Source organism: Coloeus monedula (genome assembly GCF_965178545.1).
Source record: "Coloeus monedula genome assembly, chromosome: 4".
NCBI classification, from domain to species: domain Eukaryota; kingdom Metazoa; phylum Chordata; class Aves; order Passeriformes; family Corvidae; genus Coloeus; species Coloeus monedula.
In genome coordinates, this window is record NC_138784.1 from 8,296,481 (window position 1) to 8,312,519 (window position 16,039).

Sequence of the window (16,039 nt, forward strand, 5' to 3'; positions counted from 1 at the left end):
GCCTGGTGCCTCATACCTGAGCTGATGATGAAATTACTGATTTGACACGTGCCAAAAATACCTTACTGCTCTTGCTATTTATTTCAAAATAACTTCTTTGGGTTAATGTTATTATTGAGTGCAAAAATACCTGATTCATAAACATGACCTCAGAAGTGGAACAAGTGTATATTTTCCTTACGATTGTTTTAGATGCATTTTCCCATGAGTACAAAATGAGAAAGAAATACATTATTTCCACTGGGCAGAATTCAAATGTGGAAACATTCAGGTAAATGGTTAATATTAGTTAGTTACTTTTTTGAATAGTTACAGGACAGTAAAAGAAGTTATTTTACTTTACTGCTTTAATTAGAGCAGATTCTGGAATATTTTTCATAATAAACCCCTGAATATCCAAGTTGACTCATAGATCAAGTGTAAATATTTGAACAATATTTGCACACCATTGTTTTGACTCAGGAATGTCACGTATATTCAACTACCATGTGTCACATACATGCAAACAAATACATAAAACTTGTGAATACACATCTGGAGGCTTTGAACCCTGATTATTTAAGAAAACATCAGTGGATACAAATCTGTGCAGTACCATTTACTTTTCTTCTAGGTTTGGCTCATAAGAGCTGCCACTTATTTATACCAATGCCTTTTGACACCGTTCTTGTGTTCCTGTGTCATTAAAAAGTGGCCTTAAATACAGAATTACATACACAGCCCTCAGAACCCCTATTGCAATAAAACCAGTGTGTCTCTCACACTGCTGGAACTCCTGAATTCCTCTGCTAAAGCTGATGAAGCACAGTAAAGTCCCAACAACTGGGAGCATCACCAGTACGTGACCTGTGCCTTCCTTCTTCAGGGCCCTTACTGAGTAATTTAGTAGGAGATTGAGTCAAAATCTGGTAATAAAAATCTCCATGCGTATACGTACCGTTTAGTTTTCTCTTGGTCCATGTCTGCAATATTAATAATCAAATAGCGTTTTCTCCTTTTTCATTTCATGTACCATATGTCATTTCAAAGTGTTTATTTTGACCACTTTTAAAACAAGGAAGAAAAAGAAGGAAACAGAAACACAGTGGAAGCAGGATGTCCTGTATTAAAACTAATACATATTTATAGCTGCCCCTTTTCTGAATTTCAGGATTCTGATGTGATTCAAACAAAGCACATTTTAGTGGCATTTCCTCTTTTGCAGACAGAGTTCAAACCCAGTAAAATCATTTGTTTGCTTCATTTAACTTTATTTAACATCTATTATGCAGTATTACACTTTCCATTCTGAGTAATGTTGCAAGAGTTAATTTTAAAATGAACCAATGAAGCAGCAGCAGGGGAAAAAAAGTCAGGAGCTATTTTAGCACACTTAAAGGGAATTTATATTACCATCTTAATTTATTAAGTCATTAAACGGGCAATGAAGGCCTCATATCAATGATAGAGAAGCTTTATGAGTGCAAAGTGCCTGGCTTAAAAATCAGATGTACTTGAAATAAGATCTGCTGTCTGGTCAGGGATCTCTTTTAAAGCTAGTCAGATTTTTTCCCAGATTCTACCCTGATGTCCACATGTCTAGATAAGGTTGGTCAGTAATTGAAATTATCCAGGATCTGAAAGCCTAACTGTTTTTTGTTAAAGGAAATTAAGCAAGGGTGAAAAAGAAATTGCAAGCAATGTCTTGGATCCAGTTTTGTTGTGGGTCTCTTTTAAATGAACATATAAAAAGAATATCAAACACCAGTGTTCTGATCTGGCCTGAGGGCCTCACTGTTTCACTAGAAATGCATTAAGTAGCTTGAAGTATCTGTCTTATTAGGGATTCAAAAAGCAAGATGCTTGAATTGTGTTGTCAATTCTTCTGTCCTGTAAAAAGAGATGTTAATGTAGGCATAGTGCTGCCTGGTGTGGTGCAGTCCAGTGCATATAACTACGTACACGCTGGCTGTTTGATTTCAGCTGAAGAAATGGAAATGTGGTAGCATCTTGTTTTATCAGAGAGCTGGCTATTGGATAAACAGAACATACATTCTTATTTCTGGCCCTAAATACCAGAATTTATCAGTAGAACCTAAAATATTCAAAGAGAAGGTAGTTGCACATCACCTTTTCAAGACCGTGAGGAATCCATCTGGAGCTGCTAGCTTGAGGAGAGAGTAGAAAATTAAGCAGAATCTGTCAGCATAAAGTACTAGTATTTTTTTGAAACAGTGGCACAAAGAGATACATGAGAATTAATTGTCACTCTCATAGGAAAATTCAAACCTGCAACTTTCTTGTTAGTTCAACCTAAAAATGGTCTGTCTATCCATGTTCAAAGTAAGATGAACCTTTAGTGTCATCACTTGTGATCTAGAAAAAAGTTACCTCACTGGACAGTAAATTTCCACTTGGAGTGAACACGCTGCAATTTGGCTGTCACAACCTTTTTCCCCTTGACTTCTGTTAAGGCACTGGAACTTGAGCAGCCTTTGAGAGAGGTGGCTTTTAAACCCTGCCAAGGGCTTGTCAGTATTACTGTTGAGGGCAGAGTTTCAGGGTGCTGCCAGGGCTGTCTTCTCCCACATGTTGCAGCCACATGCTGAGGGAGCTGGTGATCCAACAGCTCTTCATGACAACGGGAGACCTATGGCTAATGCCTCAGCTGGCTTTCAGAACTTTTGTTCATAAATAGTTTGTCCAAATTAATCAAGTTTCTAGCTGAAAAGGACTTTGATGCTTAGGAGCATCTGAAGATGCTCTTCCTTCTGTTTATTTTTTATTTAATTTCTGCCTAGACCTTCCAGAGCTATGAGGTCAGTGTGGACATGTGCTTAAGGATAAATAAACCAAGATACCATATTTCAGCCTCCTCAAGACTGAAATGCTCCTCTCTTCCCTGAACTTTTAGGAGATCTCAAGAGGCTGTGCTGAAGCATGCATTGTAAAAACATCAGAATCAAGTCCTGTAGACTTTCATGGAATATGGAGCTATTCTGGATTTGGTTTGATATCCCTGTTTACTTGTTAAATTATTTGATTAATCAGTTGTCAGTTAAAGATATAACAAAAAGAGATAGATGATGTGCTATTGAATATATAATTCGTATAATTACTGTAATCAAAGGTGGTGTTTAGATTTTAAGTCATGTTTGACCTCGCGTCTTCATGGGACCTGACATGGTCACACAGACAAGTTTTCAAAAGAGATATAGGCCAGATTTGCATGTGTTCAGAAAACCCAGCTGGGGCTATCTATGTTTCTATAAGGTCCGAGCTGTCGTTTATGCATTTAAATAGTGACCTGACTGATGAGAAGTATTATCTAGCATCCAGCGTGTGAGATGTAAATAACACGGCTTTTTAGCCATGTAGTGAATTTTACCTGGATACAAAAAGGCTTATGGACTGGGTTGAATCCAGTTTCTGAATCTGAGAGTTGTTTGTGGGATTTTGTTTTGCATGGGAGCTTCAATTGCTCTCTGAGATTGCTTTATAGGTTTTAGTGTAGAGGAATCATGAAAGGCAGAGCTAAACTGTTAAATTCCTACCTGCCTTTTCGTTGAAACCATATGCAACTTCAGCTGTCTTGAGTCTCCTGAGTGGATGTAGGATGGAAAGCATCCTCTTTTCATCAAATCTTATTTTCCTTTCATATGTGCAGTTGAGCCATCTAAAATGACAGCAGATATTCTTCAACACACAAAAGTGCTGGTTTGAGTCTTGGTATTGTTGACTCTGTTTGCTCTCTTTGTAGTTAATGACAGTCTCTGTGCTCATACTAAAGTAATTTGCTATTCGTGACTTCCCCTCTTTCATGCAGTGCACAGCTAATGTGATTTGCTGATTACACAGATTCCTTTCTTGCTCTTTTTAATACAGGCAATTACTGAAAACAGAACTGGGATCCTTTTTCACTGAGTATCTGCAGGTAGGCCTGTGTTTTCTTTATTTAAATCCAATTCTGTTATATGCTACTGAGAAAAATAATTTTGCCCACTCTAAATGATGACCTGGAGACCCTTGAAACCATTCAGAGATGTCCACTGACTTCTCTGTGATTTTGAAATTAAGGGATTAATGGGATTCGGATTTTATACACATACATATAGTTAGATTGTGAAAGCCCAACCTGTGACTTTGTTTCTGTAGGTAATTTCTGCTTTCATGAGGTTTCAGACATTCTTTTTTAACTTAAAATTGAAGTCCCTGAGTAAACCAGTGAAGATAATTGCAGTAGAGTTACTAGGAAAGACTTTTAGAAGTAAGTACCACTGTCTGTTGAAGCAATATTCTTTCTGCTTCTCTAAGTACATGTTTTGTAGGTCAGTCATTTGAAGTTTGAGAAGCACTTTGTACTGCACAAAATACATCCTTTATCCTAAAAACAGCAGGCGATTATAGCATTTCACAAGTGTTACAAGTGATTTAAATAAGATGGACACAGCAAGAGTCCTCTGATGATTAATTTTTAAAATAAAAAACCCCCTTCACTGTCTAAAGAATGAACAAAATGTGAAATATGATGGCTGTAGGGAAGCACAGAATTGAGTAAAGGTAGTCTGTATTTTATTTACAGAATCAGCTGCTCACAAAAGGCATGGTGATCCTAAGGGACAAGATCCGGTTTTATGAAGGTAACTTGGATTTTAGCATGGCTATGTATGTCACAGGAGTTTTAGCAAATGCACTCTAGAGGCACTGGCGTGCTTTCCACTATCTTCCTGGGACTATGGATTAGCATGTCTCAATCCATTCCTACAGTATGTTGTTGGGTCCCACCTTGGTGTTCTCACTAACCTTCATAAAAGGGAGGTGATTGCCTAGAGCAGCATTGAGGGAGTCAGGGAAGGATTGCCTCCAGCAAGGACACTTCTTTCTCCTTCAGTTATATCCTGCTGAAGAAAAGTGAAAATAGACTGAGATATGTAATAAACAAAAAACTAAGCACAAAGATCCCAGTTAGTTTAAGTATCTAAGTCCAAAATAATGCTGTAGCTTATTTTAAGAGTTATTCTGGAGTCATGCTGACATAAATGAGGTCAGGCACTGTCTCTCTGGTTTTAAAGTCAAGGCCCTATGTAACTGTCTACACCTTCTGGAGGTACCACCTTATGGAAGTAACATCAAGGATAAATCTCCACCTGGTGTGTTGCTTATAGTCACCCATATTTTGTCTTATGCTATTACATGGCATTTAGATGTATTGTTAAATATGCTGTCTTGTCATAGATTTGGCATTCAAGTTGTGCCAGGGGAGGTTTAGATTGCATGTTAGAAAAAAATTTCTTCACCAAAAGAGTTGTTCAGGCATTGGAACAGGCTGCCCAGGGCAGTGGTGGAGTCACCAACCCTGGAGGTATTTAAAAGTCATGTAGATGCAGCACTTGGGGACATGGCTTAGAGGTGGCCTTGGCAATGCTGGGTTAATGGTTGGACTTGATGATCTTGGAGGTGTTTTCCAACCTAAACGATCTGTGATTCTATACATCAAATGGTGAAATGGTTTTGTAATAGCTTCAAGAATTATTGCCCATGTAAACATTCTAAAGATCTTTGGGGAGTGAAGGCAGTTTTAAAGAAATGCATCTTTCCTTTTCCAAAGCTGTAGTCACAAGGTCACTTAGTCTAAATGTACTGCTTAAGCAGGAGCTTGGAGACAACTGTTTCCATTAGTCTCAGCTATCTATAAATCCTGGATGTGACCTTTCATTACTGACAGTACAGTTGATCAGATTAGGGTGGTGCTATAGAATCAAGCTTTTCTGATGAAAAGACAGTAGCCCTGAACACCGCAAAAAGAGAGCCAATTTCACATTAAAAACCCCAAAGTCCACAAAAAAGTACTGAAACTCCTTAAGCTGAACATCAAATTCCACAGTTATATAAAACAACAGCTTGGAGAGCACAGAGGGAGCTCAAGGCCTTCATAGCTGCTTTGTAAATCACAAAGGAAGTTGTTTTATAAGTATCAAATCAGCAGATGAGATACAGACCTAGCAAAGTCCAATCTTTTTTTTTTCCTGGTATTACCAGCTTGAAAATCAAAAATAATGCATCTGATGTTTGAGACCAAAGCTTAGATGAAAACCTAAAATGTGAGACCACTAAAGGGCTTTCAAATATAGGACCATGTTTAGGAAATACCTAATTTCAGCAAGCCGTTGATTTAAATCTTATTTTGGTTTTTGATTTAGTGTGTCATTTTATGGTTGCCGCTTAAGATATAGTCAGAAGTTCTGGTGACAATTAAACTGGTCATGTTTTTTCCAAGTCTATGCTCAGAAATGTTATCTCTCTAAAACTGGCAAGTTACAGGAGGGTGGCAGTAATTCAGGCATCTCATTCAGAGGCAGAGGTATTTCTGACACACAGCTTTCCTGGGGAGTTGCTGGTGGACTTGAGTTTCCAAGGCTGGAATTTGTGTTTCTTGGCAGCAAATGCAGCCCTGCCCCAGAATCCATCCTGTAGTCAGTGACCCCATGGCTCTCAAAACACCCAAGACAGAGCTGGAAGCATGGAAGTCATGGAGCTCCCATTCTGAGCAGGGTTTGCTTCCTGGGTCTGCAGCAGCAGCAGTCCTGCCCTCAAATCTCAGGTTGCCCCCATCCCATGGTTTGAGTTTCCCTCTCCACTTGGTGTTCAAGTTTTCATAAGAGAAAAAACCCCACACTTCGGAGGGCTTTTGTCTTGCAGAAGGTTTTGAAAATCACAGAATCACAGAATGGTTTGGGTTGGAAGGAACCTTAAAGATCATCCTGATTCACTCACCTGCCATGGGCAGGGACACCTTCCACTAGACCAGGTCGCTCCAAGATCCGTCCAGCCCAGCCTCAGACACTTCCAGGGGTGGGGCAGCCACAGCTTCTCTGAGCACCCTGTTTCAGGGCCTCACCACCCTCAAAGAGAAGAATTTCTTCCTAATACCTAATTATTTATTCTTATATTTATTTAATGAGTTTCAATTAACTTTTAGAATCCCTGTGAAAAGTACCAAATGCATTTTTATGCCATACAAAATTGACTATATTGTACTTCATTAAAATAAGCATTTATAGTAACCCAGTTTCCTGGAATCCAGCAAATGTTTATGCTAAATGTAGCGATGTTTGCCTGACAGTAAAAAAAGGATATGTCCTTGATAACACATGTAAGTCACATTCCTTCATGTGGAAGATGGTCGTTATCAACAAATCATAGGAATTATTCCACAGCCCTCAGTAAAAGGCCTGCCTGCCTGTGTCATTTAACTCTGCAGCCTTTCTGAGCTGCTGTGCAGAAATTAAGTCTCAAAACAAGCTGTCCACAAGATTGAATAAGTACTTGATGGTAAAGGCATGTTTACCTCAACAGAGTAATTTAACTTCATACTATTCTAGCAGCAAGATTGATAAGGGCTTTTAACCTCACCTTGTGGGAACTAACATATTTAACTCCTTAAAACTCTGCCTTCAGGGTGTAGTGGTTGGGCTTTTCCTTCATGATTGGATTTATATCTTGGAAGCACTTTGGTATTTCAGACACTAGTATTGGATTTGGTTATTTGGTCATATATGCAAGGTTATTTTCATGATTTAACCCCAGCCAGCAGCTCTGCCCCATGGAGCCACTCATTCACTTCCCTCCGTGGTATGGGAGGGAGGGCTGGAGGGGTAAAGTGAAAAAACTGGTGTGTTGAAATAATGACAAGTTCATAGGTAAAGCAAAAATTATGCATGCAAGCAAAGCAAAATAGCTTTCATTCCCCACTTTTCACGGGCAGGCAGGTGTTCAGCCGTCCCAGGAAAGTCGGGCTCAGTGACACGCAACGGTGACTTGGGAAGACAAACACAATCACTCCAAATGTCCTGCTTTCCTCTGTCTTCCCCCAGCTCTGTATGCTGACCATGACACCATATGGTCTAGGATGTCCCCATGGCTAGTTGCGAAAAGCAGTCCCAGCCATGTCCCCTCCCAACTCCTTGTTCCCCCCCAAGCCCTCACTGGTGCGGTGGGAAAGGAGCAGAAAAGGCCTTGGCTCTGTGCACACCCTGCTCAGCACTAACTAAAACATCCCTGCGTTATCACAGTGTTCCAGCCACTACCAGATACTGGGAAGAAAATGAAACTTATCCCAGCAAAAACCAGCACATGTTTATTACTATTATTAATAATATTATTGTTATTAATAATTAATATTACTACTATAATTGTTATTATTACTAATACTACTGCTACAGCTGCTAGAAATTTTTGGACTTGGTTCCCTGCTGTATTTCATTAGAACTATGCAAAACAGATTTCTTTAAAAAGTTTTAAAAATGGAAACAGAGAACACCCTTTTCAGTCTTGTGCATGACTATGCAGGATAGAGAGAACTCCTGCCTGGTGGTGCTGAAAATAAGACATTGGTGTGTTCCATAAGCCAGAAGCTGCAGTATAGCAAGGTGGTCCACACTTGTCACTGAAAGCACTTAAAGTTATCAACCTGGAAATAATTCAGGAGTTGCAGATTCACCAGAGCTATTCATTATGTGCTTAAAAGGCAGGGGGATCAAGTATCCCATAGTAAACATTGGCACTTGGCTAACTTTGAGTGTGGTTGGCAGTGTCGATGCTTTCATGCATAATTGCTTTGTGATTTGTGTGTAATTCTGGGCAAAATATTCCCTGGCTGAGGCTCAAAGTAATGCTCTAATACAAAAATTAAGAATAGTATCAGATTCTGACACCATTAGTAATATTGATTGATTGCTACCGATTTGCATCCTGGTAAGTCATATTGTCTTCTATGAATTCCTCAGAATCTCTGATGTGTTTATCTCCATAACACTTGTTGGTGGAGGTGCAGGAGCATTGCTCTCCTCTCAAACTTGGGTTGGGGGCATAGGGATGGTAAAGAGCTTGTCCAAGGTCACAAGGGCCATTTTGGGGAACAGGGATCTGAAGCCAGAACCCACCTATTGAACCAGGTTTCCTCTATGGATCTCCGCTCCTGTATTTGCCTCTGTGTTGTGTAAAATGTTCTGTGAGGAGCTCAGTGTCCAACTTGGTTGCACAACCTGGCCAGAGCTTATCCAGATTCCACTGGGGAGGATTCCAGGTAGCTGCAGCTGGGGAAGGAATGGACATGGAGGTGGCCTTGCTGTGAGGACCACAGGGAACTCACCCCATAGCAAATTCTAACTGCATCGCTTGAAAGTTACAGTAAAAATTAGAGTCCTAACACCATTGTTCCTTTCCATAGATCTTGGGTGAGTTTTTCTGTGTAAGTGGAAAAGGGAACAGTGGAAAAGCTACTCTTGTAGCTTTTGTAGATCAGTTTGAGGGGATGCTTTATGGAGCATCTCCACAGAGTGTGGTTTGCTCTGCTGCCCTGCAGCTTGAAAGGCAGGCGGGAGAATGGTGGGGTAAATTCCTCTGCTTCCACATTCAACCTGCTCTCCTCCACAGTCCTGTCCAGCAAGTATTACTGCAAGAGGAGGATGTAACCTGGGCTATTAGTCTTTGTTCTTCACAGGGTTTTCCTGAGTAACCTCAGAGTCTCTGAGTTTATTAAGAACATTAGATGAGTCACCTGAAAAGACACAAATATGGAAGGATCTGATACACCAAAAGGAATACTAATTCCATACTGCTGATAGTAGCTCCTGCATAATTCGTCTTAGCATATAGTAGCAGATTCACATTGTTTCCTGCATGTTTTACTTTTTGCAGTTAGGTGGTTACAACCAAAACTGTTCACTAGTTTGTTTTGTGTTTTTGCAGGGCAGAAACTACTGGATACCTTAGCTGAAACGTGGGATTTTTTCTTCAGTGATGTCCTGCCCATGCTGCAGGCTATTTTCTATCCTGTGCAGGTGAAAAAGTTACTCTATTACCATAGAATCTTGAAAAACTGGGAAAAGCAACTTTACAGGTTCATCAGCAGATTGATGCAATCCTTAATTCTCTCTCCTTGGGCCAACCTCCCAGTGCAGCTGTTCTGTATAGTCACATCATGCAAATGAATTACTTATCCAAATGGTTTGAAGTGCTTGGGTGGAAAAAATGAAGGGGAACTTGGAAAACAAAAGTGGCATGCAGGGAGGCTGGTTAGTCCTTCTGCCAATCATACTAAAAGTCAAAAAATGTTATGAATGATAAACTGAAATGTTGCACAGTGAAATAAGTGGAGCTGTGTTGATTTAAATATATGCATTTCCTTCTCTGCAATGTGACTTTTGTCTTTGAAGTATCTCTGCTTTTGAAAGGCAATTGTATTTCTGAGATCAAATTCTATGCTATGGTAAGTGGACAGCAACAGTCAGTGGAGTTTGACCAGTTTAGATGAGCACAGATTTTGACTCCAGTAATTTTAAATACACAATAGATACTTGATCTTCTAATGTAATGATGGCCAGAGAGTATTGTTTATCACTGAAGTCTCATGGAAATCTGTACCAGATAGGTGTGAGTGATCTTTGCAACTGCTCATAGATGTCTACAGATTTTAGTGGGAACTTGGTGCCTGAATATATTTGGGGAAACTTCAGAAACCTTCTCCCAATTTTTCAAGTGGACTTTATCCCTAAAATGATTGCCCAAATGTTTATGATATTACCATTTGCATCTTCAGACATTTACAGGTATGAAGTCTGAATTTAAAGGAAAAGCTGCTATTTCACACTGAATTTTATTCTGAAAGGGAAGAGCTCCGAAAACATACAGGGCTACTTCACCCATAGACTTGTGTCTTACCAGTAGAAACTCTAAAACAATAGAAATAAGATATTATTAAAACATACTAGAACACAATGGGAGATTTTTCCAAGTGTCCTGTAATTTAAATCCAAGATATTTGTACACTTAGAGATATAGGTAGGCTCTAAGCCTTTTTTTATACAGCACTTGACTAAATTAGAACTCACTCAGTTGTTTTTGAGAATTGCACCAAACATCCCTATTCTCTGTTGTGTTTCTGAGGCCTTCGAAAATATTTTAGTAACACAAGTCTTCTCCCCTATCAGACGGAAATAATTACTTGAATTTCCAAAGGAACCTTGAGGGTTTAAGAGCCCTAAGTCCCATGTAAATTCAAATAGATCTAGCTGCTCATGTTCTGAGGTTTCTTCCAAAAGCCCAATTGGTGCTTATGTGCTCTTGTAAATTCTATTAATTATCAGCTGAAGCAGATTTGGGGCCTTCTTTACTTCAGTTTAAATAATTTAGAAAGTGAAAAGGAATGGGTAGGGTCAGGTTAGGCTTCTTTATTCCAGACATAAGTCAACACCAGTTGAATACCAAACCTTCCATGTGTACAGCCATATATACCCAAGGGAAAACCCCTAATGCCAGAAAGAGAAACAGTTTCACAGTTCTACATGAGGCAGGTGCTGTTAACCTCTGCAGACAGAGCTGGAGTTGTATTCTTCAACTGGGAGTTTTCCTCAGTGAGAAGGTACTGTTGAACTGAAAACAGATGGCTTTGAAAATGCAATATGAAACTTCAGCTCTGCTCCTGTCTTATAGTGAAGTCTCTCAAACCGTATAGAAAAGAGGATCCACAGGTGAGCTGAGTCAGGATTCTTGCCATATTTGAAGACAGTAAACAGCGAGTACTCAAAATCTTACAAAATAATGGAAATTCAACCAATTTGCAGCCCTGCTTTTTTTTTTTTTTTAACTTATGGTACATTTAATTTGTGATGTACTGTTAAAATACAAAATATTCATATATCATCCAGGTCTCATCCCATCTCAACCCTTTATTCTCTCCACATGCAGTCAGACTCAGTCACCGTCTGTTCATTACTGCCAAATCAAATTTACTGTGCAGACTTGGGGGCTGCTCTCTGTCCTTTGTTATGTTTCCTTCATGTTTCATTTAGGCTTACCATTCTTGTAATCCCTCAGGAGGGGAGGATTTTGAACAGAGGATTTTGAAACTCATTTTCATACTGCTCATAATCCATCTTGATTTCTTTCTGTTTCCAAGGGAAAGGAGCCCTCGGTTCGGCAATTGGCTCTTCTGCATTTTAGGAATATAATTACCCTCAATATAAAATTGGAAGATGCATTATCCCGTTCCAGAGCCAGAGTTCCACCATCTATTATTCAGATGCTGTTAATACTTCAGGTAAATTGGTTACTTTTCTCAGCCTGTCTTTCTGTACTGCGTTGCTGAAGTCTTCTTAAACAGTCTCTGATTTTGCTCATTCATTGAAAACTTCTTATCCAGAATGCCAGAGCTTCTGTGTTCCTGTGGTCATAATATCTAAATCCTAATATTCTAGTATCTAAATATCCTAATGTCTAGTGTCTAAAAAATATAATTACCTAATATCTAAATTATCCAGTATAATAATAATAATAATACATTCTATAGTAATATGCAATATAGTATATAATATCTAATAATATAATAATAAATAATGTGACATATAATGGTATAATAAAATAATATAATAATTGCAATGTAATAATTAAATGATCTAATTATTTAATATCTAAACATCCTAATATCTAAACGTAAGGACTGTAGAGATGCCATAAGAGCCAGAGGGTGTGACAGTACAGACTTGTTTTGAAACTAGGCCTTGAAACATGAAGTTTTGCAAGCTGACAAGTGCGTGGTGATAACATGATTTCCATTAGATGCTGTGCGTTGCTGCATTAGCAGTTCAGGATATGAAGCTTCACATCTGGAATAGGCATCAAAGTGAATATACAATTTATGGTTGAATCATGGTCATATTTGGTCACTGGAACCAAATTCTATCAAAACTGGTGATACAAAAACATTAGGACCAGATACTGATATTTGCCTTGAGTGTTAGATATTTTCTGTGTGTGTGTAGTAGTAGGAGAAACAAAATGAGGAATTCCCGGCAAAAGGCAATTTTAAGATACTTTTATTTGCTTAATTAAAGAAAAGCACAAAGTATGATGAGGAGAAAGGGAATGAGGCAGAAGGGAAGGAGAGACCCAGGGGTGGATTCTTAAAGGGTGATGTCTTGGGGTGACCTTATGCTGTGTATCCCATATCGCTGCCTATGCCCAGAAATTAATTTCTGTACCTTTCTATACCTCTAAACTGAGCCTGAGAGGGGGAAGGAAAAACTGAGCAAAACTTCTTCAAAGCAGTTTGCAGCTTGTTCAAGGTCACACACAGATAGCATTTGGTTTCCCAGCTGTGGCAGGGGAGGGAGGAAGCTTTGCTGTTTTCCCGAGGACAGTTTTCTTGGCCAGTGGTTCAGCTGCTTTTTCTCTGGAGAGAGACTGAGAGTTGAATTTTTCCTTCCCTGGAATTTCGGATTTTCTCCCTTTTCTACTGGACTGCTTGATTGCTTTAACATCAGAGCACATTGGGAGAACTTTCCACCGAGCGCAGAGGGCCTGGCCCTGGGCCAAGCCCCAGCTCCAAGGAGACCAAAGGGAGGACTCTAACACTTTCCCAGGTTTTTTCTCCACAGGGAGAGATTTTATTATTTAGCATTATTATCCTTTTCCCGTGTGTTTGTTAAATAAATAGCTTTCATCTCTTTCACTTTCCTTCGAGGAAAAAAATTTTTTTTCCCGAACCTGGTGGGGGAGGGGTGGTTGTGGCTTCTCTCAGAGGATATATTTCTAATTTGGCCAAACCGGAACAGGTGATGAAATTGAGATTCTCATTGCTTCTGATTTTTTTATAAACATGTTTCTTTGCTTTTCATCACAGTATGAATTAGTTCTGTATCTGAAATTGTTTTGAAGAGCAGGATAATCTAATGAGGCCAGTTTTGAAAATGGAGGAAAGGAGTAAGATTCTGTCTCCAGGATCAATAAATGGGATTTGACCTCTCAGTGAAATCAGTGATATCTCAGCTATCTCAGCATCCATTTGTCGGAATGTTTAATGGTGTGTTTAACCTGGTTGTCTCAGAAAAAGATCCTTATCCTACAGGAATGTCTGCCCTGTCTTGTCTCCCTTCTCATAGCTCCCACCTTCCAAAAGCTTCTTGGAACTGCTGGCTGAATGTGACACAATAACAGCAGTATGGGAGTTTCATGGAAACTAGTGTCTGGAGAGAGGAGAGGAGCCTCAGGGAAAAGCTGGAGCATGGACTTAACTGTGTAATGAGGCATCAAGGAATTCACAGTGATGGAACCATGTTAGCAAACACCAGAGACTCCACATGTGACAGTACCATTGCAAAAACCTTCTTCACAGGAATGTTCCTTCTTTAGGCCTCAGCCCTTCCGAGGTGTGAGGTAAACTGCCCATTCTAAATCAGGCTTCAGCAGCATTGTTGCTAACAGGTCTGCAAGCTTTTTTGTGGTTACTTTAGGGAGTCTGTGTTGGCTGTGGGCAGGATCTGGCTTTGAATGTATTCAATGGTGAGCTGGGAACTGAGCAACATCCTGATTTTTTCTTTGCAAATCTGCTTTCTTCAGCAACCTGAAGTGTTAACACTGTGGATGCCTGTTTAGGGCAAAGGGTCAAATCCATTCTTGTTGCAAAGCTGTTTATGGAAATCAATAACCCAGTGAGAGGGAATTTGCCCCTGGGTGTTTATTTCTGCATACTTTGCCTGTGGTTGTGTGGTGGGGATGGTGAAAGTCTTTTCTTGGCAATAGCTGTGATAAACTTGTGGTTTAAAATCTAAGGGAAATTGTGGGAAAAGGTCAGAAGAAGTTATGGGAATTAACTATTTATGCTCTGAATTCCAACTACTAACTAACACTGCTAAGTCTTTTTTCTGAACTCAAATGTCATGTTAAACAAAAGCAAATTTTATACATCAGTCACATAATGGAATTTTTTCAATTTAGTTTAACTCCATGTGTTAATAGGGCAAGAGAGCAATTCAGCTGTCCAATGAGCACATGGTGGTCATGTGGGCTTTGATTTCCTCGACTGAGAGATGGTGTGTTGATGGGGATGTTGTCTAATCCCTATTTGTGTCCACTGTGAATATCTCTTCCATAAGAAACTTGACACTGGACTCTCATGATAGAAGATGATGCCAGTGATGTTGGCTCTGGACCAAGTGTTGAACTTAGTGCTAAGATTCCCTGTTTCTGTTCTTGACAGCCTCACGCAGCTGTGTGATGTAGTTAAGGAATAGCTCATGTTCTTTAAGACAGCAGTTGTAGTGTAATGTCAGAGGTTGAAATGCACCACTGTGTTCTGTTAGACTGGATTAAAGTGGCAGAGCTTTGGGAACTAATGCAGGGTGCATGTGGTATTACGTTTCAGCTTGTCATGGTGTAGGGGAAAAGCTCTGTTACTTTGTAAGGAGAAGACACTTTCCTTACTGGACGGAAAGTTTTATAAAGAGGAAATGGAACTGCTCCATTTAAAGGAGCAGAAATCAATTCTCAGGTTAATTATCAGACTTGGGTTCCTCAGTTCAGTAGAGCTACTTCTCACCAATGCTATAACCTGGTGTAATTACAAACCAGCAATCTTTCAGGAAAGAGAGAACTCTGAGAGGCATGATATTCCTGTTCTGCCAGTCAGTGGTAGTTCTATCACAGCTTCGAAGAAGGGCTTTGTATCACTCAAACTGTGAGTTGCCAGCATAGCCTGACTCATTTACAAAGCACAAACTGAAACGTTAATCCTTTGTGGCTGCTTACAGGCAGCATAAGCTGAAGTGCCTCCAGGATGCTCCTGTTTAAATTGCAGAGAGTTCAAGAGCAGAGTCATGGCTGAAGGAAGTAAAAGAACTAAAACTGCTTTTCAGTAAAGAATGATGCACAGGAGCTCAGTTTGGGTGAAATGAAGGTACTGGAGGGAGTGGGGTAAACAGAGGAAGAGTTTAGAAAATAACTTTCTGAACTAAAGAGAGCAGAACTACCACAGTCTGACTTGCTTCCCAAAGTATGTTGTTAAAGATTACCCTGGCTGCTAAAACTGGAACATCTTATCTCCAGGTATCTCTCCTGAGGTCTGAGAAAGCTGGAAGAGAAGAATTAAAAAGTGCTCATCTGCATCTTTCAGTTAACGTCAGGATTATTTGAATTCACAGAATCTCTCAGGGTGACCTGACGTATTTGAAAAACCTAGAAGAGCACAACACGGTACCTCTTGTGCTGAGGGAGCAGGCCTCAT

The 16,039-nt window shown here is 39.7% G+C and overlaps 1 protein-coding gene across 4 annotated transcripts in view; it reads left to right on the top strand.

The window, feature by feature from the left end:
• Positions 1-16,039, top strand: part of PRR5 (proline rich 5) — a gene marked incomplete at its 5' end in the record, with an annotated part of 94,934 nt that overhangs the window by 53,990 nt on the left and 24,905 nt on the right. For 3 of the 4 annotated variants that reach the window (XM_082280264.1, XM_082280265.1, XM_082280262.1), the window contains 4 exons: positions 3,865-3,913; positions 4,562-4,619; positions 9,730-9,821; positions 11,939-12,079. In XM_082280264.1, coding sequence (XP_082136390.1) covers positions 3,865-3,913; positions 4,562-4,619; positions 9,730-9,821; positions 11,939-12,079 — 340 coding nt within the window. The remainder of the gene's footprint in view (positions 1-3,864; positions 3,914-4,561; positions 4,620-9,729; positions 9,822-11,938; positions 12,080-16,039) is intronic. The other variant, XM_082280263.1, reaches the window with a different exon arrangement.